The 10,142-nt window shown below is 44.1% G+C and overlaps 1 protein-coding gene across 3 annotated transcripts in view; it reads right to left on the bottom strand.

The window, feature by feature from the left end:
* Positions 1-2,350: 2,350 nt before the first annotated feature.
* MOCS1 (molybdenum cofactor synthesis 1) overlaps positions 2,351-10,142 on the bottom strand; it is a 38,739-nt gene continuing 30,947 nt past the window's right edge. For 2 of the 3 annotated variants that reach the window (XM_028724411.2, XM_028724412.2), the window contains exon 11: positions 2,351-5,675. In XM_028724411.2, coding sequence (XP_028580244.2) covers positions 4,795-5,675 — 881 coding nt within the window. In that variant the 3' untranslated portion in view covers positions 2,351-4,794. The remainder of the gene's footprint in view (positions 5,676-10,142) is intronic. The other variant, XM_028724413.2, reaches the window with a different exon arrangement.

Raw genomic sequence — 10,142 nt, 5'->3', positions numbered from 1 at the left:
TAAAGGGAGTGAAAGGCGGGATATCAAATCCAAACTCTCTAGAAACTTTACTGTAAGCCTATAGTAAAGCAATTGCCAACATTCCTCTTCCCCACTATATTGGGAATGGGCCAAATCACAAACAAACAAAGCATAAAAGTTCATAGTGGAAGGGTGGCAGGATCTCTTTCTCTCTCCCCCCCCCCCACTGATCTGGCCCAGTGCTTAGACTAACTTCAACCACTGCATCTAGAACAACAGGTAAGGAATGGCAGGAAGACAATATATTCAATAAGGACTCTTCGTCTCCTCTCTCAGCAGAACTCGGCTCCTAATTTTATTTGAAATAGTTCTCTCAGGTAGCCCCACATTGGTCACATCACAACTCACCCACTGAAGACCAATGATTGGTTACCTCAGAGGCTACACAATTACAGCTCCACGGGCAATAAAATGTGCCCCTTATCCAAACCCAAATCCAATATTCTCACCACCAACACAAGGTATTTGTGTAGTCCTTCGTGTCTTTTACTTGTTGCTGTGGGGTGGTTCTTCGTGTATCCCATTACTGTGCAAGTACGATACTTTTGGCTGCGTGTCAAGAACATTTCTGAACCACTGGAAGGTTTGTCCAGGCACTTGCCTTCTGTGCCAGCAGGACTTTTACAGCTTTGCCTGAATTCTCTGTGAACTCAAAAGTACAGAGGCTCTGGCAGCATTCTGCCTTTTCCATTGACCACAACTGGGAGTAGACTTGGGCAGAACGGAGTCTCTCAAATTGCCAGCCAGAATAGGAGACACGAGACTTTGTGGGTAGCAAGAGTTATCACCTCTCCACAGTCATGTTCATTCGGTGAAACTCTGCGGACACCCTCCCCTTTCCCCTCGTCGATCTGTGCCAACAACCAATGCCACACACAGTTACAACTTCTAATATTTCTGTTGAGTACCATGACTTGGCTGCAGAGCCACAGATTATTGAAGCTTAAATCTTGAGGGAAAGCGGGCTTGTTTGCTTTCCTGAAGTAAAGGACATTGGCCTGGAGGTCTGTAAAAGGAAACCAGGGCACTCTGTCCAAAACATTAGCAAAAACAGCACATACTTTCAGGATAAAAATGTGCCATTCATGTAAAATACTCAAGGAATAATCTGGCCATTTACCTAAGTCTGGTTTTACTCAGCTGTACTACCAGAGAGCTCAGAAAAACACAACAGCTACCTTGTTAATTAATCAACAATGCTAAAATTAATCTGTAATTTTGTTTACCTCGTGGTGTCAGCAGCTGCCCTTGGAACCTTGACGTCCTTAATCCAACCGTCCTTAACCCCTGAAAAATGAGGGAGAAAGCTACTTCAGAATCAAACAAGAATAACTGTCATAGATATTGGAACATTAGTATATAGATCATTTCACCCCTTTTGTGTCTTGATCTATTCCTCTTGCTACAATTAGCAAAACACAAATATTACCAGTCCTTTTCTTATTCCCTAGAACTAGTAACACATTGCTTAGAGAGGTGTGCAGAAATCTGAGGCATAAGCACTTTTCAAATTACATTTTCTGCCCTCACCATCTCTTCTTAACCCTGTTATGCTCTTCCTTGTGCTTTTCTATGCATCCCATAAATTTAATTACTGGTATCTTATCAAATCCCAAGTCTTTGAAGTCAACTATCCAAGCTCACCCATTTGAAAACCTATTGTTAATTAACCCTCCCCTTACGTCATCAATCCCCCTTTCATGTTTATTTTGCCTGGTTTTAGACATCAAGCCTAATGGACAAGAAGATAGTTCTGGTTTATTGTTGACATGGTGTAAAACATTTTGAAACAATGAAATTAGGCATGATGTGAAGAAAGCACATAGGGAGAGGTTTCCCACCCTTTCTCATAATCCTAGGATCCAATGATGCTGAATGGTGGGAGATTCAGGCTAGACAAAAAGAAAGTACTTCTTCACACAGCGTATAGCTCAGATATGGCACTTGACATCACAATATGTAGTGAGCGCCACCAACAATGAATAGAATATTAATAGCTAGCAGTCATGATGGCTATATGGTACCTTCTGTAACAGAAGCAGCATGTTTCTGAACACCAGTTGCTCAGAAGTAACAGAAGAACACCATTGCTCACAGTACGTTTGTGGGCTTCCCCCAGGCACATTTGGCTGGCCACTGAATTAGATGGACTTTCGGTTGAATCCAACAGAGCTGTTTGCATAAAAAAGTGGTTGTAAGTTTAAACTTTCTTGTTTCTAGTTTCTATGAAAGTTCCCATTCATTCCTAATGACTCCCCCCTCAATGTTCAACATTTTATCCGTAAAGAAAGTAGACAGATATCTGAATAATGAAGACCACATACTCTCATTGTTTGCAATTGTTATTTATTAAAAGTGCAGTAGAGCAATAAAATCAAATCTCAGTGCTTCAGTAAATCTGTGCGTAAATCATTATATCCCAAGTACACCATTATCTAGAAAACATACCAAACTTGTACATAGATCCAAGAATCATATAGTGCTTGATTATGGCACACCAGAAAATGTGCTTAACAACTCACTTTAAATATAAAATGACCTCCTTTAAAAATGGATCAAAAGGCCATTTTGCCAAACCAGTAAGCATGAAGCCCCATCTTTTCCCCTGCAGACAAGCTTCAGGGGCAACTGTAACAAAACCACATCTGGGTACCCTGTTTTCAATTATTGGACAGTTTTTCAGAAAGTAACACAAATGTATTCAGAATTTGTAGCAAGTTTTCCGTTCGTGAGATAAAGTTAATTTCCAAGCCCTTTTAAAAGAAATCACGCCTATTCGTTTACAACTGGAAAGCGAAAAGCCCCAAATGTACACTTTATATAGTTCAATTTTTAAAAAGAAAGGAAGAAAGGAACTCATTCACATTTGGCAGGTGGGAGCTGTATTATTGTCTCCATGTTGAGTGTACAACTGGGTTTACTGTGTTATCTACATTAGCTTGCATGCCAAATATTGCTGAAGGTGCAAAAGTCACGGAAACACGCACATGGGAAACTTCTCTTTTGTTATCGACTTTAACTAGATTGGAGCAGTTTCCTAACATCCCTAGGCCAATGCCTTCCTGCAATGCCTGGTATATCAGAAGATCCATTGGAAAACATCTTATTTTACACAAGTCCCAGCTGTATTCCTGTGCTTCTTATTCTTTTCATGGGGATATGTATAGGAGGCATTTACGGTGGAAATGGCGGATTTTTGATATTGTAAGACCCCATCCAAGAAAGGCGTATATTTTATGGTGTGGCAAGCTTAGGTCAAAGAAAGCAATTTAAAATTTCAAATGAGATTCCTGACACAATCTGAAAACGAAAAGCAGGTAAATTGCAGGACTGAAACAAATGTTCATATATCCTCAGAACAACCAAGAAAGAAAGAAAGAAAGAAAGAAAGAAAGAAAGAAAGACCAGCAGAAGTATTAAAAATGCAAAGTCAAGCTTTTAATCTATAAGTTTTAAAAATGTCACTTCTGAAGTTTAATTGTCAAGGAGTTCGCAAAAAATAATAAAAATAAACAGGATGATCATTGAAATGTGCACACATTGCTCTGCACACCTGAGAGGGGGGCATGTGGTGAAGTTGGGGGTCAGTATGTGTAAGAAGGATGCATTTAAACATTAAGTCCTGCTGATAAAATTGTATGGCCAATCATGTTCAGAATGAGCTTTCCCAATCCCAGACACTTGGGTTTGCCTTAAAATCCTTCCATCCTAACACCATCATCAACTGTATGTGGGGGAATTGGAAGACACTGTTTCCCTATATTTGTTGCCATTTTAGTGTGCTACTCACAGAGGATTCCATCATCTTGAACGCTACCTTGAAGAGCCTGGGGGATTTGGTGATCCAGCAGGTTTTTTGAAACAGGATGGAAATGTTTTGGAGTGGTGACAGAAATGTAGCCCAGTGACTGGTTTTGGCACAAAGGAGTGTGTAGCCCGAAACTGTATTCCTTCCAGTATTTTGCAGAAAAGAAACAAGCCTATAGCTTTAAAAAAATAATAATTTTGATGAAGGGAGACCTATTTCCAGAACATTTAATGACTGGAAGATAAATGGTAGCTGTGTTTAGCACAATTCTGTTGTGAGAATTAAAATGCCCCATTAACATTCAACACCACTGGAAGCAAGAGTCTCACAGCATTACTGGGACTAATTTGAGTATTTCAGTTTTCTCAGTTGACAAACACCTGTTTTCCATTTTCAAGGATGAAATGTAGCCTATTCTCACCGTACCGAAGTGTTATTTGGCCGAAGTGGTAAAAAATAGTATATATTTTCCAGTGTTAGGCCCAAGTATTAAAAATCATTGTTCACTTGCTTGAAAATTCTAATCACTTTTTTTTTGTCTCTGCCTGAATTCCTAGTTCTGGATCATATTACTCTACATCAGTGGAAATCCTATTATGCACATGTTTTTAGTGCAGGTGCCAAAAGATGGACAGCCATGAATAGTGGGGACTGTAGCCTTGTACACTGAGAATAGTTAAGGTGCTCAGTACAGCTACACTTCAGGAAGCCAAAGAAACCCCAGGAAGATGAGAACTTCAACACTACTGCCAAGGAGCCCATTTACTACATAGGCAGGCAAATGAGATGAACGATGTCTGTTTCATACAGGAAAGTCAAGTCATTTAAAACAGCTGCCAAGATGATTGATAACTCAAGTTGTGCTTTGTAATTCCCAGCAGCTAGATCTCCACTTCCTAGTATGTGATGGTGCTGCCTTTGATGACCGGCAAGTGATGCCTTGGTTCGGAAACTTTAGACCTATGTTAGCCTCTCTGGAAGTCTCCTCTTTGCCCTCCTTTCTTGCTGAGCAGTTTCACCTCCTCAATGACCATGTCGTGAGTAACTGCTTTGCACATATCATAGACGGTCAAGGCAGCTAGGCTGGCAGCGGTCAAGGCTTCCATTTCCACACCGGTTTTCCCATAGGTGCGGCACAGAGCCTGAATCACCACTGCATGCCTCCTCTCATCTAGACTCAGGGACACGTCCACCAGACTCAGTGGGACGTTGTGGCACAGTGGAATCAACTGGCTGGTCAGCTTGGCTCCCTGAATCCCGGCTATCTGGGCAACTGCTAGCACATCCCCCTTTTTCATTTGGTTCTGTTGCACCAAGGCAAATGCTTTCTCGCCCAGACGGACCACAGCACTGGCCACTGCAGTCCGTTCAGAATCCAGCTTCCTGCCCACATCCACCATGGAGGCACGACCCTCCTGGTCAATGTGGGTTAGACGATCTGAGGCACTAAGAAATTGGCCGCTGGGAAGAGGTCCCTGGTTCTTCTCCTCTGCTTCGCTCCTGGTCACCCCAGAGTGAATGCCTCTAATCATGTGAAAAGCCTGCTGAGGGATAAAAGTTCCTGTCCTAAGGCACTTTGCTGCCAAAGTTGAGCTCAAGTTCTTTTGGCAAATGCAATGGCTGCGTAGCTGAGCTTGCAGAATTCCTGCTGCAAGCTGTCCTGTTGAACAAGTTCCTGGCAAAGCATGATGTCCTATAAAGACATTTTTCTGGAATGTCTTCCCCATCTGTTTGGATAAACTTGCTCTTGGAGTCAGCCAGTGGCCAGTTCTGTGGCTCCCGTCATTTAAACAAGCTCGGTCCTGCAGGGCATCTTGGAGCAGTGGGAACGACCATGATGCTGCCTCTAGGGAAATAAAAAACACAGGGTTGTTAAGTTTGTTGGATGAGAGAAGCTACTAGGAATTTTACACAGAGTTCTATAACCCCCCACAAACCAAAGAGCGAGAGAGAAGAAGAAAATAAATTCATATCCTTCTAGATAATGCAATTTACTTAATTTGCCAGGCCAGTTATCAGTTATTAAAAAGCAGCTGCTTTCAGGTGCATGAAACTGAGTAGGTGTGTGCTAGCTTGCAGGCCAAGCTGAGGCTCAAATAAAAGAAATCCACCAATCCAGAAAGCCAAATTCTATCACAGTGCAGAATTATACTACGCGAGTGTTCTGCTCCAACATGGTAACATTGTGCAGAAACCCGTTCGATTTCTCAGAAGTTTTATTTCCCCCAAAATGGGCTTCCATTTTAATGCCTCGTTTGATGGCTGCTTTAGAGTTGTGAGTGCAGAGTTGAGCAGACTTTATTGTTGTGAGGTGGCTGAAGGAGCTGTGCTTTTCTTTCTACTACTCCAGCACCCTGCAGTCTCCCTGGCTGCCAGCACTTCCTAATCTGAAAAAGCTCCAAGACAGGAGTGACCTCCCTGGGCTTTAGCTGAAGTGCAGGCAGCTGGGCAGGCTGGTGTGTTTGCTGCTTCTATTTAAAAGGGAACCCATGGCCACTTAAAATCCCCCAGTCCAGCAAAAACCCTGTACCCCCACCCATCAGATTTTACTCACATCCCCCCTCCCCACTTTGATAATTTTCAAATGCAGTTTCTTTTATTATCACTTGACAAGAGAATGATGGGGGAAGGGATAGAAGAAATTTTCAGCACAGGGTTAAATTATGGCTACTAAAGCCATTCTGAAAAGCTAGCAGTTTACTCCCTATTCTAGAATCATCTAACTGAACACAAGAAGTGTGGAAAGAAATGCTGACTCATTGAATACTAGTGAGAATCGGCAGTGCAGGAATGAACAGAAACTAAATGGGTCTGTGGGGAAGGATGGAGCATGCAGAATGACATGCTCCCATTTCTGTCTCTGAAAAGCTCCACATATATCAAATCTCAAGCAGATAATGGTGCCATTTTAAAACAATTTTCTTCATGGTCACAAGGGCTATCAACATATTTAAAAAAGAATAAGTATGAGGATCCATGAGGAATCTAAAGGATGCACTGCACTGTGAATAAGAGGCCAGCTTCTAATTTGTGCATGAACTCATGCACAAAACTAAGGCTCCACTACTAAGCTTCAGCACACTGCAACTGAAAGGCACAGAGCACCTTTCCCTGTACCCAGCCATTTGAATGCACCCAAAGACGCTTTTGACTTTGTCTGAATAGCAATTGCAGCCCTCAAGAAACAAACAGGAGGGCAACCAGATGGCAAGAGGTCTAGAACATAGATGTCAACATTCCCCTTTTTAAAAAGGAAAATTCCCTTATTCCGAATAGGATTCCTCGCAAGAAAAGGGAAAAGTTGACAGCTATGGTCTAGAAACCAAGGCCCATGAGGAATGATTGAAATAGCTGGGCATGTTTAGCCTGGAGGAGAGAAGGCTAACAGGAAGCATGATAGCATGCACTCAAATGTCCGGAGGACTTGCCACTTAAAAGATGGAGCAGACTTGCTCTCTATTTCACACATCCAGAGGGCAATTCTGGAACTAGCAGATGAAAATTGCAGGGAAGGGATCTCCTGCTAAGCATTAGGAGACGCTTCCCAATGGCAAGAACCTAGAGCAGTGATGGGCTCCCCGCTGGACATACTCCAGCAGTGGCTCTGTGTCTGGCAGAGATTCTGTAGTTGCAAGATTCCTGCCCTGATGAAGGGGGCTTGACCCAATAACCTCAAATATCCCTTCTAAAATTGTTTGAGAAGCAGCTTGCTTGATGGCTAGAAGGCTGGTGGCCTGGGGTGGGAAAGCTATACTGTAGCCCACATAAATATATTCACCTACAAGATCACTCATGAGGCTGCTGGCTTCGTGGTCATGCATATATTTAGGAACATAGGAAGCTGCCTCATGTCCACTCAATTGGTCCATCAAGTTCAATACTCTCTACACTGAGTGGCAGCAGCTATCCAGGCTTTCGGGCAGGGGACATTAGCAGCTGTACCTGGAGATGCCAGGGAACCAGGGATCTTCTGCAAGCAAAGCTGATATCTCTTCCAAAGCTACAGCCCTACCCCCAAACACACTCTGTCAAGCTCGAAGCAGTGTCTCATTAAACTGAGCTAAGAGTAAGTACGATGAATTGTGGTGCTGTCATAGGCTTTTCACAGTACGCTACTCCTGATGCAAAGCCGTTGCCTGCTCCTTCTTCCAAGTTCCAAGAATGGGAAAGGAAGCTGCAACGTAGACTTACTCCTTTTGGAGCAGTAGCCCCAACTTCAAGCGACTACAATAAAAAGGAGTCACTTGCTGTTGCCAGCTCTCGCTGTGTTAACAACAGACACGTCATGTTTGGAGCTTTGCTGCGGCAAGCTCAGATTCCCTCGCTGACACGCGTTACCTTTGCTCTGGCTGGGAGCTTTGCCAGGTTCAGTTCCAAGTCCACTGGGAACCAGCCCTCTCTGCCCTTCTCATTAATCCCTTGGCTGTGGCAATTCCAGTGTCCAGTGCCAAGGACCAAGTCAAAAGGAGCCTGTTAAACATAATGGCAGCAATTCTCTTTATGAGCAAGGGAGGGAGAAGGGCGGGGGGAGATGTAAAGCAGTAGCCAAAGCTCTTTTTAATGATGTGTACCTTTAAGAAGTCTCAGCACACGCTTTTTCCTGCTTCCCTGGGAAGCTTCTGTTCCCCCAGCAGTCCTATTTCATTTCCAGCAGCAGAGAGATGAGGCAAAGCTTGGTGCAGTTCAGCTCATAGACCAGCTATGTCTTTAAGATGAATCCTTACAAAGGATTCAAGGTCTTTTCATATAAGAGAATGTGTCCCTTCTTTTAGAAATGCTGGAGCACTCAGAGGCTCTAATTTTGGGGTGCAATATCAAAAGAGCACTCCTGCAGCACAGCTGCCTTCCACCAGGAAAGCTCATATCGCAAGGAATGCACCACTGTTTAACATGTTTGGTCCAACAGTACAGGGCTTGACCAGGAGTATAAAAAGGTAAAGGGACCCCTGACCATTAGGTGCAGTCGTGACCGACTCTGGGGTTGTGGTGCTCATCTTGCTTTATTGGCTGAGGGAGCCGGCGTACAGATTCCGGGTCATGTGGCCAGCATGACTAAGCCGCTTCTGGCGAACCAGAGCAGCGCACAGAAACGCCGTTTACCTTCCCGCTGGAGCGGTACCTATTTATCTACTTGCACTTTGACGTGCTTTCGAACTGCTAGGTTGGCAGGAGCAGGGACAGAGCAACGGAAGCTCACCCCATCGCGGGAACTCGAACCACCGACCTTCTGATCAGCAAGTCCTAGGCTCTGTGGTTTAACCCACAGCTTCAAAAAGATTGGAGAAGTGTACTTAGCAAGCACCATTTTCCTCACCGTGGATTTACAGCCAGTTGCCCCACAAATAAATAACGATGGATGTATTCATAGCTGGTTCCCCTGGACTGCAAATGCTCTGGAAGATTTTGAATATCACTTCCTCCTCTCCCAACACAGACAAAGTAATTCAGAAGAAGAGGTTCCAAATACATTTTGGAATGTTGCCAGCCAAAGAGGTTGAGGGTTAAAATTCCATCATGTTTGCCAGGGACCAAGAATGGTGAAGAAGTGATGGAAGATGCCTGCCACATGCTCAAATGATCTGTGGGAATTTCCTATAGGTGACGTGAGTAGGCAGAGCAATGGGAGTGGGGAAGTGGTTTTCAGCCAAGGGCTGCATCCCTTCATAGGCAGCTCGCTGGGGAGGGCATGCCAGGGGGCGGGGAAGGTGCAGAGGCAAAAGGTGGGTGGGGCTATGGATGTTATGCTTGCTTTTCTACAGTAGGCTACATTCTGGCCATGAAGAGCCAGAGGTCTCTCTCTCTCTCTCTCGCTCTCTCTCTCTCTCTCTCTCTCACACACACACACACACACAGCCCTCTCTCCATGCAGATAAATAAGAGGCATCCTCACATTTCAAGGACACATTAAAGGAGATTGCAGGGCAGGGACCATGAGTGGGGAATGACTTGAGGAGAGTCCCAAGGGCCAGACAAAGAGATCTGGGGTCCACACCCCTGCAGTCCAGGATGCTCATTAACAAGCAGGGGGGAAATGGGGAAATATTACTTAGGTGCCACCTGCAACCAAATACCAGATGGAATTTGAAAGGGGAAAGCCTGCCCTTCTCCATAGGTCTGGGATTAAATGTGAGGTTAAGCAAGCAATAGAGCCAGGCCTCCAACTAAACTGGACTCTCTCCTGTTCACTTGCCAGCAAACCTATGCTATATGTGCACCAATATTCTGCTTTTCCCCCCAGATGGCCTCTTTAAGTTTCAGACAGCTTGAAATATAGTGGCTAGCTTTCCATTTTATGTGATGGGAGAGGAGCTAG

The sequence above is a fragment of the Podarcis muralis genome, chromosome 3 (genome assembly GCF_964188315.1).
Source record: "Podarcis muralis chromosome 3, rPodMur119.hap1.1, whole genome shotgun sequence".
Taxonomy (NCBI): Eukaryota; Metazoa; Chordata; class Lepidosauria; order Squamata; family Lacertidae; genus Podarcis; species Podarcis muralis.
The sequence above is the reverse complement of the archived record's forward strand: the minus strand, read 5'-3'. Positions and strand labels throughout refer to the sequence as shown.